We start from the raw sequence: 16,066 nt of genomic DNA on the forward strand, positions 1-16,066 counted from the left end.
GTAGTGATAATAGAGAGATCATGCTCAAACAACAGTAAAATCTTAACTTTTCTTTCATTCTCATTGTTGCTTTATGAAATCAAACTTTCTGAATGACAAAATAAAATGAATGTGACATAAACAGATAAAAAAGCACTATACATATTATTTGGACTGTAGATTGAATTTTTAGGCTTGAATTATCAAAATTATACAAATAATCTTTAGTTATGTAGCCTATGATTGCCTTATCTTCAGAAAACTGGCTCTTGCTCCTCATCAACTGCTACACATCACATTGTAAAATCATAAAGCCAATACTAAGTTCCAATACATAATTTCTAAATCAGTTTTGTCTGGAATAAATGATCGTAAAATATGATGGCGCGTTTATTTTGTTATTTGTGAAATGTTGTTATTAACATTTACAAGTTTACAGATAGATTGTAGAGGCACTAAACAGCATTCCTACATGACATAGTTGATGTTGTATCCAGTCGAAACATAAACAGTGTGTGAGTGTTCTGTGTCTGTCCCATAGTCTTCGGTCCGTCCTCTCCATTTAAGGCCGTGCAGAGTCTGAGGACCGACCCGCCCCGAGTCTGCACCAGATCGAGATGAATAGATTATTGTAGCTTGTAGTGTTTGCCCATAGCTCATTCCACATTACATATTTACTTTTAGAGACTACTACGGCTTTCTGCGTCCAGCTGTTGCAAAGAAGAAAGAACTAACAAAAAAAGTGGTGTCTGTTTGCGCATGCGTGAGTGCGAGCGTCTCTGAGCGCACACTTGACCCGGGCTGAGCGCGCTGATGTGGGACCGTCCCGACTCAGATGACTATCTTCAGTTTACACTTCCTGCAAATTCCTTGAAAATCCGGGGAGATTAAAGTCGCAGCTTGGTTTTGGAGGCTATTATATTGGTGAGTAGTCAACTTTTTACTCTAAAATATCGAAAACTGAAAAGATGTAAAAGTTTAAACTTGAGAAGCGCTCACAACTGGCTTTTCCGTGCTCCACGACTTATTTATTCGCGCGTTTTAATATGTTATCTCTCCATTGGTTTTTGAGGGATGAAAATTAAGCAAACAAAACAATATATATTTTGAAGGGACAAAAGTTTTCTAAATATCTCGTATAAAGGTGATGCTGAAACCCATGGACCGCCTGTCCTCTTTCAGGTCCTGCGCAGCCATTTAGGCCCTTGTCCCATGTCCCGCTTATTAAGAGAGTGTCCCACTTTATCACTGATGATACATTAATTGCAAAAGTGAGAATTAAGTAGCCTAGAAAACATCTTTGCAAAGAAATCTAGACTTTTCGTATGTGCAGGTTTTCAAGGTTGTAATATGTTGGCACATTTTGATTCATGTGTTTCAAAATTATGGTAAATAAGAGCTGTTTCTACTTCTATGGCAACGTCTTTGAAAATAGTGTTGCTGAGAATTTTGGGGGGGAACTTTTTCGGGGAAAAAGTGGACTGGGAATTAAATGAGAAATGTATACAGGGAAAATAAACTTGTATTTCACATGAAAAACAATTTAATGCATAGACTTTAAATTAAACTGTTATTCACCAATCATAAACACATATGCAAACTAAAAGATAAAAATAGTAAAACCCTAAACCAAGTTGAGTTTTTAGAGAGAGAACTCCAAATCCCAAAGCCCATGTAAGCATGTTTGGAGAAATTGCAAGGGCAAATAAACATAGAATTGTATTTATTTCTTTAACAGTTATTTTGGCACTTAATCCTGAAGACATCCATGACATCATGTTAAAAAACCATAAACATTCGTAGCTTCAGTGAAGGCGCCTTCTGTAAAGACTCACTTGTCAGATAACTATTTCCTCCTGCATTTACTATGGAGTCAAACCAAAGTACTCATAAACGGTTCCCTGTTTCAGAGGAGGCCTGCTGGAGTCAGTATGGCCCTCAATGGCTTGGCCCTTGTATGTCTGCTCCAGGCTGCAGCATCACAGCTGGTTCCTCGAGGTCCCAGGCCCGTTCCAGGACGAGGCGACGATCCATTAGTCTCCCCACCACCACCAACTCCGACCCCAAGCCCTGAAGGTTGTATGAGTGAGTGAGCAATGAATTCTTACTTTTTCGCTGTTAAATATTTTATTGAATTTATCTTAAACCATGTCATTTTAGGCTAAAAAAAAATGCTGTCAAAAAAAAAAAAATGTCAATGCTGTCAATACTTATTCCACAGAAGTGATTGACTGTCCCATCAGGCTGTACTTCACCATTGACACTTCAGAAACCATTGCATTGCAAGCGTCTCCCCCAGGACAGCTGTTCCAAAGCATCAGAGAATTCAGCAAGATGTTTGCACAAAGGCTGGAGGACGAAAACTACAAGGATCAAATCAGGATTAGTTGGTCTATCGGCGGCTTGCACTACTCTCAAACTCAGGAAATCTTCAGCGCCTTCACCACCAAGACCAATTTCATCAGGAGCCTGGACAGCATCAACTACCTGGGCAAAGGCACGTACACGGACTGTGCCCTCAAAAACATGACATACCAGATGACCCACCAATACCCGGATACAAAGGCTGTGCGCTTCTCCGTGGTGATCAGCGATGGCCACGTGACTGGGAATCCCTGTGGGGGCATCAAGGTCATGGCCGACAAAGCCCGGGAGGAGGGCATCCAGATCTTTGCCGTGGCAGCGACCAGGCTTATCGATGAAGTAGGGATGAGGGAGATCGCCAGCTCGCCCACCGACGTCTTCAGAGATGACTTCATAGCGGTGGATGTTGTTGACGGACGGACCAAAATCATGACGGAGACCATGGATCGGATTATAAAAACGATGGTGATGAGAAACATATACTAGTCCTGGTTTAGTTCCTGATGTGATGTAGATATTGAGCTTTCTACTTTAGTGAAATCTTTTAAATAATATTGAAACATGAAGAAAACATATGTTGGTAAGTATAGAGGAAGTTTAAAATATTAATGATACATGTATCGGTTTACCCTCTTTCTTTACAGAAATATCAAGCATATTTACAGGTAAGAACTATAGATGAAAATTCTGTATATATTCAGAAAAAAAAATTTGATTGATATTTTTTGTTTTTTGTTTGTTCTTTTAGTGTTATAAAACTCCGTGTTATGAGACTCCTGGACTACCAGGTCAAAAAGGTTCCAGAGGCCTAAAGGTGCAGTATGTTCATTTAGATTCAGTTCATTTTGCTGACCATCATTTCTTAGTAAAGTTTTTTGTGGATTTCGCAGGGGACTAAAGGAGGGCGGGGTTTTGTTGGAACAAAAGGTGAAAAAGGCCAACAGGTATAAAAAACAAATTATACATGAATAGACATTTATGACAGTGCTGATAGTGCTGATCATTGAGTGTTTTACAGGGAGATACCGGCATTGAGGGTCCCATAGGACGACCCGGACCCAAGGTTTGACCTAAGCCTTGATCATAAAACTGTCACTTTTGTTTTTGTGTTTTAATGTCCGTGGTTTCTCGTTTGCATAGGGAGGAACGGGTCATAAAGGCGACAAAGTAAGAATCGCACAGTTCTTTGTAAATCTGTTAAAGGTTACTTTTGACGTCATCTTTTTATTGCCAGGGGGACATTGGAACATTAGGGAAAAAGGTAGGCTACTTTAATTTTTTTATGTTTTTTAAAATACAAACAAGATGTTACTGTTCTGACATTCTGACATCTGCCATTCTTCAGGGAACAGGGGGACTTCAGGGCAGAAATGGGACAGATGGACAAAAGGTAGTTACGTGTTTGAGGCGACATGTAGTTGATGTGTGGATAAACAATATTGTTGTGTTGACAGGGTAAACTTGGCCGTATCGGAGCTCCAGGCTGTAAAGGGGATCCAGGAGACAAGGTGAGTGTGGTTTCTGTCTTTTTTAGAAAAAGATAATGCATTAACCAAAGTGGTATGAAAATTAAACAAGAGCAAAAATGGAACAACCCCATTAACTGCTGGGTCAGTTATAAAAATGTTATCACACAATTTGAATCTAATTTAGTTAGTAGTTACTATCTTCAAAATCTCCATTGGTTATTAGCTGACTGAAAATTCCATATGGTGTGACAATGCAATCTCGATTTAAGAAGTAGATTACTCACAACTACATTAAATATAAAATAACGTGTTGTGTGTGCTGAAAGACTGTGGTTTTGCTGTTTGAAGGGACCAGATGGTTTTTCAGGAGATGTGGGTGACTCAGGACAACCAGGAGACAATGGTGACAAGGTCTGTATCCAAACTGCCTGTTTCTATCTGTAAAATAATGCAGTGTCAATGTAACATGAACAGAACCTGTTGAAGATGTTTGAGCTATTAGAATATTTTTTCCCTATGATACATTTACTTACAAGAGTCTCTATCGGGTTTGAAGAGCCACCTATTTAATATTAGTTGTGTCTTAGATCTAACTTGAATTCTCACCCAGATTCTTTTTAAATATTCAAACACGCTTTAGGGTGAAACTGGACATCTGGGAAAGTCAGGTCCTCCAGGCCTAACTGGTGAAACTGGAGAAAAGGTTAGTTTTAATTAAAATACATAAATAAAGCCATAAGTCTACAAATAACCAACCTGTATCACTATTGCAGGGTGAAAGAGGAAGTCCTGGCAGCCCAGGGGAGCAAGGACTGAAGGGCAAAAAGGTATTCACAGGACTAACTTTTGCTGCAATATTCTTAATGTTGCCACTCCAGATTCACATTATAGCACTCTGAGGACTGTGAAAGCCGATAACACTCACAACAACAATTATCTCATAATTTCTGTTAAAATGTGCATCATTTAATTTTAAATATCATCCAGTCTATTGCCTGAAATGCAAATGCCCCTTTTCCCAGGGGCTTAATGGACTTCCCGGTCGACCAGGAGAATCGGTATTATTTGCTAATTCTAATGGGTTTTCCAGTTCCAAATAATGAGTAATATTGATTTGCTCATAATGCCTAACAGGGGAGAAGAGGAGATCCTGGTCCAAAGGGCAGACCAGGACAGGACGGACCAAATGGAGAAAAGGTACAAAATGAACTTGTTTTACACCATACATAAGACTGCAGACTGTGGTTAGTCATAGATAAGCCTGTTGTTGAAAAAAGGAATTGTGTGGGAGTACGATAATGTGAATTTCAAAACTCCCAGGGGAATGCTTCAGCTCCAAACACTTCCTGTCTGCTGTAATTTGGCCTATTTTCAAGCTAATAGACTTTGTAATGAGAGTCCCAGGACAATTCTTCACACACTGAGCGGAAACGTCACTACTTTTTGGTTACCTCCACGGGTTGATTAATGAGGTGGTTCAAACTTGACACGTCCATTTATTTTTAGGGTGATCAAGGACCTCCTGGAAGCACCGGTCAACCTGGCGAGAGTGGGCTGAAGGGGGCAAAGGTATACACTCTCTTACTTTAGTATGAGTCAGCAGCCTGTGCATCAGCCAGCAGCTTCACCTCATCCTCAATTTCTCCAGAAACGCCCATGATTTCCTTGATTTAGGTCTTAGAGAGAAGAAATATCTGGGAATTTTCTTATTCATCATAAAGACTGACATTAATGCACTGTAGGCCTATAACATTTCCCAAAATATCCCAATTTTAACACAGATATTTTAAAATATTTGTAATTTCTAGAGAACATTTGCATGCCATTACTCTTCAATTAAAGGCGGTATGGACGATTTTTCGGCGATTTGAGAACGCAGGTGGAAGTGCGCATGCCACTCCCCCGTGCGGACTGATACAACACACACGTGCGTTTGTTTATTAGCGCAACGGATCGCATCGCATCGCTCGTCTCCCGTAGATTTCTATCCACTTCTGAGTCAGCTCGAACTGTCTTTCTCCGTCTTCATTTTGCCCCGTACACTGAGGGAACTATATTATGATAGATCCATGCGCTTAGACACACGGAAACGTGGGGATGAACTGCACGCGGCTGCAGGTGAGCGATAGGTGCTTTTATGATTGATACGTGGCAGGACTAATCGGCAGTCCACGCCACGAGGAAATATGATAAAAAATTCGCTGAAAAAAATCGTCCATACTACCTTTAAGAAAAAGTGTAATATACAATTGATAAAAACCTACAAATGTGTGAGTTGCATGTTCTGTGCAATGAAATACATTTTAAAATTAATCAAATCAAACACATATGTTACCAGTGCGGTTTTAATAACTTTTCTTTCTAACTGTATTTTCCTTAGGGTGACATAGGGCTTCCTGGTCCACGAGGTCCTCCTGGAGAACGAGGGGGTGCAGGATTAAATGTGGGTTCTTTAACCATTAAAACTTACACTATCTAAATGTAAACAACAGCTGATGGCTAAATGTCATCTGCAGGGCAAAGTGGGTGATCCTGGAGAACCAGGACCAAGGGGAGAACCAGGACCCCATGGACCAATAGTATGTGAGCTTATAACATTATTTAAAAAAAGAGTACTACTAGATGTGTTTTCTTTAAAAGGGCGATAAAGGACGGCAAGGATTCAGCTTTTCTGGATCAAGGGGACCAACAGTATGATTTCCATTTTCTCATTTAATAATGAGTTTTCAATATAAGCTCAGATAAATCTGTATTGATTTTTCAGGGAGAGAAGGGTGATCGAGGCAGAAGAGGCTCCAGAGGTGGTAGAGGTCAATGTGGTGCCAAAGGAGAGGCTGGAACAAAAGGACTGCCAGGAGAGTCTGTAAGATCAATTTAACAATATTGCATATAATTGGTATACTGTTCTTATGTAATTCATATAATCTGTATACTGCTCAGTGCTTCTGTAAGAATGAGGGATACAATTACATTACACTAGCAAGGACCACGACCCCAGCTACGAGAAACATGAACAACACAAATGTACAGAAAATGGATACAGTTTTGGAGCTTCTGGCCATGAGCGCTGAAGGCTCCCATGCCTCAATTCCCCCATCTAGGACATAAATTAGAATATTAGAATAATTAGAAAGGAGGGGCATGAAATCACAAACGCTGATGTGTGTGACCTGGATGCTTGAATAGTGTGGCTGTAGGAGGGGGCTTAAAAGGGGTGTGGTCTTGCTCCCGAACTTAAGATAACAAACTTGTCTTAATTAAAAATAAATGGGAAAGAGTGGGAAAGTGGAGAACCGCAAAATCACATGTTTGGAGGGAGTTTAGTTGGAAAATGTGTCCCTGTCAAAGTGTACATTATTCACAGGGTAATTCTATCTGTTGGATAAACTGAGGCAGGAGGCAAACCATGTGTTTTGGGACTGTCCTGCTCAGATATATTGGACAGAGATTAATAAAGGGCAACAAACTGTTTTGACATCATCATCCCACTTGATTTCAGAACTATCTATTTGGGCCTTTGGAATGTACTCCCGGCAGCTGGGGAAAAAGACCATTAAACAAAAGGATGAGACAAACTGGGCCCACGATCAAGGACTGGACCGACATTTGACAGACTCTGGACTAAATGGGACATTTACTTTGGACTTGGGGAACCTTGATCCTGTTCCATTTTATGTGTTTTTGTGTTATGCATTTTCAAATTTCAGAAAATGCACAACACAAATACCGGTAATTATTTTGAAAAAGGAAAAAGAAAAAAGAGGTATACACCGACTTTCATCGAAATGAATGCTATTTTTTGGCCTGTAGGCTTTATTAGACAAGACAGTGTAGCATGAAATAAGGGAGAAGAAGGGAGGACATTATGTAAACTGTCAGAGTATGGTAATTATTTACTAAGTGAGTGTTTCTTCAATGTTTTAGGGTCAACCTGGTGAACTAGGTCATCCAGGGGAGCGAGGACCCAGAGGGGCGTCAGGTCCTGATGTAAGCAGCAGCAACTCAACCAAGGACCAGACACATTGTTTTCCTATACTTTGAATGCCATTTGAATACACTTTTCATGTGGTGTTTTCAGGGAGACCCGGGACCAATGGGGGATCCTGGACTGACTGTAAGTACTTTAAACATTCTTATTAGTTCTGCTCTGTTTGTAAGTAAATAGTAAAGATATATCGGGACTACAGGAATGCGACGTTATGACATACATCAGAGAGACGTGTGGCTGTTGTGGTATGTTTTTATCTTGTATTACAATGCATACTGATACCTGGAATATCTGGTGTTTTAAGAGGATTTCCTTGTCAATTGTCAGATTGTGAAAAACATTGTGGAGCCCTGGACATAGTGTTTGTCATTGACAGCTCAGAGAGTGTTGGGCTGACAAACTTCACTCTAGAAAAGAACTTTGTAATCAACACCATGAACAGACTGGGATCTATGGCCAGTGACCCCACATCAACAACGGGTAGGAAGTTTTCAGTACATGCTACGTGGAGTGGATCATCTCTTTCCATTTTGAAAGAGTATGTTTGACTGTTGTAGGTACAAGAGTTGGAGTTGTACAATATAGTCACAATGGCACCTTTGAAGCCATCCGCCTCGACGACCCAAACATAAACTCCATATCAGCTTTCAAAATGGCAGTGAAGAAGTTGGAATGGATCGCTGGAGGGACATTCACCCCCTCGGCTCTGAAATTTGCCTATGACACTCTGATTCGCAGCAGCAAGAGAAAACGCTCCAAAGTGTCCATGGTGGTAATCACAGATGGAAGATTCGATCCTCGAGATGATGACAACCTGTTGAACTACATTTGCAGCGATGTTCAAGTGGAAGTGAACGCAATTGGGGTTGGAGATATGTTCGGCAAGATGCAGCAAACTGAAACACTCTTGTCCATCGCGTGCAATAACAAGAAGCGTGTAACTGAGATGAGGCGTTATGCAGATCTCATGGCTGAGGACTTCATTGACAAAGTAGAGACTTGGATTTGTCCAGGTAGGTCAAATCTAACTCTGCAAGTCCTTTAATACAAGTGTATACTTCTAAATACCCATATTATTTTCTGTACAGAACCTTTTACTGTGTGTCCAGACCTCCCCTGTAAACAAGGCAAGTACATTTGTCTTCAGTTAACGATACATATTGCACATAAGCTACTATTGTTTTTTATAAAGCCCAACAACTAAACAGTACAAGTCTTTCTCAATCCAAAGTAGTTTGAGGAACCTACTGACATTATTGTTGTTTATTACAAGCAGGGCTGCAATTAACAACTGCTAATCAATATGACAATTATGAAAGATTAATTAGAATGAGAAAAGCCACTGATTGAGATTTGACAAAGATATCAAAGTTTGAGTATGCCTACAGACTAAACTTTAAAAAACTTTAAATTACGGTATTTCATTAGATGGGAGCTATAAATTAAATTACCGTAGTTGTTTCAGTCCTAGAATACAGGTATCAGAGATGTCCATGTTCATTTGTTCTGTTTTGGTTTCAGAGCCTGACGTGGCCCCGTGTGTGGACCGGCCTGTAGATTTGGTCTTTCTTTTGGATGGGTCAGAAAGGCTGGGGGATGAAAACTTTCGTCATGTGGGTGAACTTGTGCGAAGTGTTGCTGACAGTCTTAGCCTTGCGCAGAGTAAAACTGACCGTATGAGAGTACGTTTGGCTCTAGTGGAGTTTGGCAAAGAGAATGAGCACATAATTGCTTTTCCTCTCACTCATGACCCTACCCAGATCTTGACTGGCCTGGGAGGTTTACGTTATCTGGACTCTTCCTCTGACATAGGCTCAGCCATCTTATTCACCATTGACAATATACTCAGTCAGGGAGAGGCGAGGCGCTACGCAGAACTCTCATTTGTTTTCATCACTGATGGAGTAACAGCCAGTGAAAATTTGGAGGAGGCCGTTAGTGCCATGCGCAGGGCACATGCAGTCACCACGGTGATTGCAACAGGAAGTGACGTCGACCAGGTGGTCTTACAGAAGCTGGTTATGGGCGATCAAGATGCCATCTTTCAAGGACAAGAGTTTTCAAGTCTCACCCAGTCATCTTTGTTCAACAAATTCATCAGATGGGTTTGTTAGAGAAAAAGCCAAAAGCAAAAGAATTACTAGTGTTATTGTCGCAAACCAATGTTATCATTATGCTAATACACTGAATGATAATTACATTTAAACATTTAAAAGAAACATCACTGAAATAGCATAACAACTGTAATAGTTTGTAAACCATAAATCTTTAATCAGAATACAAAAGGTGTCTGATACAGTTGTGCCTTGACGTTCAAACATTCTAAATGCTTTATACATGAACTGTTAAAACTACAATAGTTAGTACTGTACATTGCAGCTGTGATTGTGTTCAGTTTACTGCTTTTGACCAGAGTTCTTTACAGGGCATTACAACTGTTCTCCACAGAATCTCAGGCTCTGGTCTCTGAGTAGGAGTCAGAACAATGGACAGATGAAGGAGTTGATCTGGCAAGGTTCAAATATCAGATTCTTGATTTTCTTTCCTGTTCACTGTACTTCCTCCCATTGGTTCACATCATGTCCAGCTGCACAGGAAGGGGATAGCATTAGGTTTACAGCTCATGTCTCCAGACACGTCATTTATGCACACAGAAGTAAACATACAGAGCAGCCTTTATACAGGCTCTGACCATGTTTACTGAGAATGTTCAAAACAAAGGCAATGAGTGCCATCATATAGAAAACACATTTTAGACCGAGGATTTTAACCATCTAAGTTTGACTTCCTTGACTAGGACTTGTCACGAATAAATTACAATGGCTCATCGATTTCATATGTACAATTACTTTCTCACAAAATAAAATGTTAAAGAACCAAAGAAAACCCACCAAGTCATCCATGTCTCCGGTGTCTTCAGCAGTTGGTGAAGCCATTTCCTCCTCCTTCTCTTCAGCAACCAGGAACTGAAAACATCGATATAATGATTAAACCTCGCTTTAAGTCTGAACAAAAACATTTTAGGAATGTATAGTTTTCTGTTTCATAACCACCTGGTTAGATTCTTGTTTCGAAATTGTACTTCCTTCCACCTCATCTCTGCTGATCAGAGTGACTCTGTCTGTGGGAAATGAGGGAAACATTTTCCCTTCTGTTAAAAATTCACATGATTTTGTTGAACAATGAACACAATAAAATACAGGTGTATAATACCTTGAACCAACAGGTCCCAAAACACTTCCAACCCTCGGTTTGGGATGCTTCTTTTCAAGGACAGAAGATAACTATTATACAGTTCAGCATTCCCCAGCTGGAAAAAGTCAGATTAAAACCTGTTATAATCCCACAACACTGGGCTGCATTCCAAGTTGGGATAAACACAACCAATGTAATGTAATGTAATGATCTTTGTAATGTCGATTCATTATTTCCCAAGCAATACTAAAACTATGCACTATAATATTTCAAATAGTCCAAACTCCCACACCAAGTAAGCACTAATTTTGATTCAGTAACCAACAGAACTGGTGACTGTTTACTCACCTTAACAGACTGTTCCCTGAAAGCCTGGATACAGGTGATGCTTTTCATGTAGTAGTGAGTATTCTTGTTGCTAAGCAACTGCTCTATCCTGTGAGTCAACTGCTGACAGACTGGGAAGGACACAAGGGTCATCACAACCAAACAAAAATGGATAAGCACAATTACTAAGACTTAAGACCAGTCATGACAGAGAACGTAACAAGAGGAAAGTTATACACAAAAACAAGGTAAATTTGCAGCTCACCATCACCAAATGGAAGTGTTTTCTGTCTGATAAGTGTGCAGAAGTCTCGTGCTGGATCCACACTTCCCACCTACAGAGCCCCAGGGAGACAGGACACTTAAATACACTATAAATGGTAAAGCACTTTTGTTTCAGACAATAGTACTTGATATTAGCGCCGTCACCTCAATGAGTGTTACATCTAACAGCTGCCCTGCTACTCACCGAGGTCACAGAGCCTTCAGCAATGTCAGCCAGGTTATATTCCTCATCGTCTTCATCTCTTTTGGCCTTTTTGGCATCAGTCTCCTCAGATCTGCAGGAGTTTTTAATGACCCATTGAATTAAATTCTGATTAATAACCACAGCCATGGCATTACTGTAGTTGGGGGCATTTTAAGTAAATGGTTTGCTACATTTTGTTTTCTAAATTTCTCAAAAGGTGACACAATACACAAATACAACGGTTAAGACTTACTCTTTGCCAAAAATCTGCGCACTTGTCTTTTTGGTTTTCTTCTTTTCCACTTCAGTCAATGGAAACTTCTTCTTGAGCTCATTAAGAGGAGCCTGGCAGCGTTGGTTTATCACCTCAGGTCGCTCCAAAGCCGCCTTTAGCCACGCTTCCATGGGGGGCAGAGGGGTCCCAGGGCTGACAGCTCGATGGTGCAGACACTTTGAGGAGGACAAGGTTTTGAATAAAGTGTGACTGACTAGACTTATGTTTAGTACTACTTTATTTATGAGCAGAACATTGGGCAGCAATAAAGGAGTATTTTAAGACTGATTATAAAAGTTTAGCTTAACAAAGTATTCTTTGCATCTATACTTTTGGTTTTTGAGGCAAATAATGAATGTATTCCTTGATCCTGGATGTAACATAACAAAATGACAAGAAACAGGCTTCTAATCTGAGAATGTTTAAATTCAGGCTCAAAATGGTTCAATTTTGTTGCATGTTAAAGGATTTATTTTTTTGTTTTATTCTTTAAAGGACTTGAAATAACTTAATGTACTAATTATGCTCTAAAAATAAACCCGTTTTTCCTTGCAAACTGAAATAACTGGATATTTGTGTGATATTTGTATTCAAAAACTCTTAAAGTTATGATACCACTTGAATGTTGCACAACCATTCATAACTAAATAGAAATAAAGAGAGCCATTAGCACAATTAATGGTGGCATTATTATTTTAGTAACATACAAGAGCACATGTTTCAACTGCAGTACCTGGAAGTGCCTCTGGAATGCAGGGTTTGGAATGTGGTGGACCTTGAGCATGTCTTTAGGCTCCCCATTTTCATCCTCTTCAACCAGCATCATAGAGTCAATGAGAGAATCCATGGCAGACAGCTGGGTTTCTGAAGTAAAGATATCAGGCATAAGGAAACAAGGAAACAATTAAACATGCACGCACATCACCTTGTAATGTAATGTAGTTCTTCAACTGAAGAATACCAAAGAGCTTTACCTGAGGGGGTGAGCTTCTTGTTTTCTAGAGAAGGGAACGCAAACTGTCTGAGGTCCTCAGTAAAAGGCAGCTGAATATAAAGTAGACACTAAAGAAGATAAAAGTTAAAAAGTTGTCTTGAAGGGTATGGTAGTTTACACAAATAACCTTAATAATCCTCACCTCGTAGTCCTGTTTAATACATGGGAAAGCGGCACCAACTTGTGGATTACTGCTTTTGTTATAGGCATACCTCACAATGGCAGCCATATTAAGCTGGTCCAGTGCCCGGATGAGAGCTGACAGAGCAACTGCTGCATGCTACACACAGACAGACAGAGAGAAAATAATATAAGTATCGGCAAAGTGGACACACACATTTACCAATATTCCTACTTCATCATCTTTGGGGGCAAATATCTTGAGAACCTGATTTCCCATAAACTGATGACGCTGAACCTAAGGAAAGGAGGAACATTTTCTCATTTGTAGGTTTCATTCTCATGAGATAATCATCAGTAAAAGATTATTTCTAAGTCAGTTCTTACAAAGTGTTTGAGAATATTTGTTACTCAATGACAACAGACAGAATATTTTAATACCAAGTTTTGTTTGGTGAAGCCAAGAACAGCAAAGCATTTCCCATCATGCCTATATTTCATTTGGTCTTGATCCACTTTGGAGAAAGGAACAATGTCACTGCCATAACGGAAACCTGTATACAAGTTATTAAAACAGATTTAGTATTTATTTGTTGAAAAAAAATAAACGTTTGTCAATTCTTCATTTGTAAATATCTAAAAAAGTCCTATTTCTCCAAGCCAAAGGAACATTTCAACATATCAAAATCTATTTCCTGTACCAGTACAATCTGGTGAAAGACCTTTCTACCTTTTGTTATCCAGACTTTAAATCTCAGATCAGTGCTCTTTGGTACAAAACCTAGCCAACCATTTTAAGATTTTTGTGCAGTGTGTATATTTTGATTAGCTCCTTCAATGTTGTAAGAACAAATCTTAATTTTCTCCAAATGACTCCAGCTGACATATATTTGTCAAAATTGAAAATAACAAATTAGTATAAATTACCTTGAATAGTATCATCTGCTTGTACCTCTGTTTCATTGTCATCATCTAAACAGTAAACAGTCTCCTTCTTCACATCATCTTTCTGATTTGACTGGGCATCCACAGTAAACCACATTTTCTTCAGTTTCTCTTCTGTCGACTGAAACATGAGAGTAGAAACATTTAAGGGCAATTTAACATTTTAAATCAAACCAGTATATTTGTAGATTTGTACCATAGTAATTTAAATAAACAGTTTTATTTAAAGCAGTAAGAATGAGAAATGGGTAAAATCTTTACCAAAACATGCACATTAATATCTAGGTTTCAAAAATATTTGTGCAGAACTTACTGCTTTATAACCAACAATTCGTATGGGGAGTGAACTACCAATAGTTAGTTGACAGGGCCAAGCCATGGGTTTTCTCTCAATGCGCTTAAACATATAAAGCTGTTCCAGTGCATTCCTGACAAAACAAATATAAATGAAAATACATTTCTATAAAAAAAAAAGAACTGTTAAAATGCTCCATTAAAAAGTGCTGTATTTAAACCTAAAGCTGTAGACTTCTTCAAGACCGTCCTCCTCATCCAGGCTCAGCATGATGTGTTTGACCGTGTCCAGACCCTGCTGCTGCTCACGGGACAAGCCTTTGCCCGTCCCTGGGTGTCCAGGAGCCCCTCTGTCCCCAGAGTCACTTTCCTCATCCTCTTCGTCAACAGGAAACGGCAAACTTGGAAGGAAATGTACATAAAAATGGAAAAACTACAACACATCATCAGATTTGGTTTTGAATATTAGCATATCTACAGTGTTTTCTTACAAAAACTGAAGGGTAATTCCAGATTTTTTCAGGTTTCCAATGATAATGTCCAGGTTATCAGAGCTGGCTGGAGTGCAGAGGTCAGTCAAAACGGCAATGATGAGCCGCTCAAACTTCTTCCCTCTAAACATTTATCACATTAATAAAAATATCATCTGTATGAGCAAGAAGTGATGGGCTGTTGATATTGATCAACTGATGATCATAGTTCTTACTTTGTTTCAGTCTGAAGGAGATCCATACAGACAACAAGTGCATCTAGCCCTGTATAAAAACAGGTAAGGACCATACAGAATTATATTTTGTCATTGAACGTGGCACTAGGGTTAGTTTAAAGTTATGTTGAAAACGCATTGACAAAATAAATACTCTAAAAACATTATTATAACCTTAATTTAATATGCTGGGAATATCGGACATACTTAAAATATACAATAAACATATACATGTTTAAAAGGATACAATCAGCCTGCTGGTTCTCTGGTTGGATTTGGTTTGCAATTTCTTCCAGAAGGTCGAAGTCTGGCATCATGAGGTGACGATGCACAGAGATGTGTTGGTACTGATCATCCTGCTGTAGGGAATTTTTAGTACGATCTGTCCCAAACAGAACCAACGCCAGCTCGTCCTTGGTCTCAGCAAACACCTGCAAAGGCAAAAAGTTATGGAAGAACAAGATTGCTTTACTCCAACCACATAATGAATACTTGCCTGGCGTTGGACAAACTTCTGCATAACCTTTTTGGCAAGCTCAAACGGAGGCTCTTCACCAGGAGCAGAGTTGGACATGGAGAAGCCCACATCCATGCATAACACCAGTGCAGACTGCAAGACATTTCCACAGTGAAACAAAACATACACTGGGGTAGTTTTGTACCCCAGAAATCAGACGAGTTAATCAGCAGTTAATTAAGAGTAATCATATAAAAACACATTTCTCAGAATCAGAATAAGGTTTATTGCCATTGCCAATGAACAAAATTATTCACAAACATAGGAACTTGTCCTGGTGATTCGATACAACACAAAGAGCAAAACATTGAAAAATAAATACAAAACAATGAACAATTAATAGCTACCAGATATATAAAAAATAAGTAAGTATGTTAAAATAAGGTAAGAAATAGGCATGATATGTATATTAATAAAATATTTAG

General features: G+C 39.3%; 2 protein-coding genes across 3 annotated transcripts; one reads left to right on the top strand and one right to left on the bottom strand.

Moving 5' to 3' along the window:
- Positions 1-701: 701 nt before the first annotated feature.
- Positions 702-9,921, top strand: LOC140359464 (collagen alpha-2(VI) chain-like). Its single transcript, XM_072444401.1, has 28 exons — positions 702-903; positions 1,890-2,064; positions 2,201-2,808; positions 2,988-3,008; positions 3,092-3,157; positions 3,234-3,287; positions 3,362-3,406; positions 3,484-3,510; positions 3,578-3,604; positions 3,689-3,733; positions 3,798-3,851; positions 4,161-4,223; positions 4,453-4,515; positions 4,586-4,639; positions 4,835-4,870; positions 4,947-5,009; positions 5,319-5,381; positions 6,193-6,255; positions 6,329-6,391; positions 6,453-6,503; positions 6,577-6,675; positions 7,737-7,799; positions 7,891-7,926; positions 8,000-8,045; positions 8,128-8,280; positions 8,358-8,813; positions 8,889-8,927; positions 9,322-9,921. The coding sequence occupies exons 2-28, from the start codon at positions 1,911-1,913 to the stop codon at positions 9,912-9,914; spliced, it is 3,105 nt and encodes a 1,034-aa protein (XP_072300502.1). The 5' UTR covers positions 702-903; positions 1,890-1,910; the 3' UTR covers positions 9,915-9,921.
- A 126-nt stretch (positions 9,922-10,047) lies between these two features.
- Positions 10,048-15,749, bottom strand: xrcc5 (X-ray repair complementing defective repair in Chinese hamster cells 5). 2 transcript variants are annotated; one of them, XM_072444400.1, is made up of 20 exons: positions 15,621-15,749; positions 15,372-15,555; positions 15,125-15,173; positions 14,910-15,032; positions 14,640-14,819; positions 14,438-14,552; positions 14,107-14,245; positions 13,621-13,733; positions 13,415-13,477; positions 13,202-13,339; positions 13,040-13,127; positions 12,799-12,929; positions 12,045-12,241; positions 11,792-11,882; positions 11,594-11,657; positions 11,344-11,453; positions 11,014-11,110; positions 10,854-10,921; positions 10,692-10,766; positions 10,048-10,387 (listed from the first exon to the last, which is right to left on the bottom strand). In XM_072444400.1, exons 1-20 carry the CDS (start codon positions 15,714-15,716, stop codon positions 10,373-10,375), a joined length of 2,136 nt encoding a protein of 711 aa, XP_072300501.1. In that variant the 5' UTR covers positions 15,717-15,749; the 3' UTR covers positions 10,048-10,372. The 2 variants fall into 2 exon arrangements, with proteins under 2 accessions (XP_072300501.1, XP_072300500.1); XM_072444399.1 differs by having other exon boundaries at positions 11,588-11,657.
- Positions 15,750-16,066: the final 317 nt, after the last annotated feature.

Source organism: Eucyclogobius newberryi, unplaced genomic scaffold (assembly GCF_026437365.1).
Source record: "Eucyclogobius newberryi isolate DKJ021-1_F unplaced genomic scaffold, fEucNew1.0.hap1 SCAF_14, whole genome shotgun sequence".
In the NCBI taxonomy this organism is placed as follows: domain Eukaryota; kingdom Metazoa; phylum Chordata; class Actinopteri; order Gobiiformes; family Gobiidae; genus Eucyclogobius; species Eucyclogobius newberryi.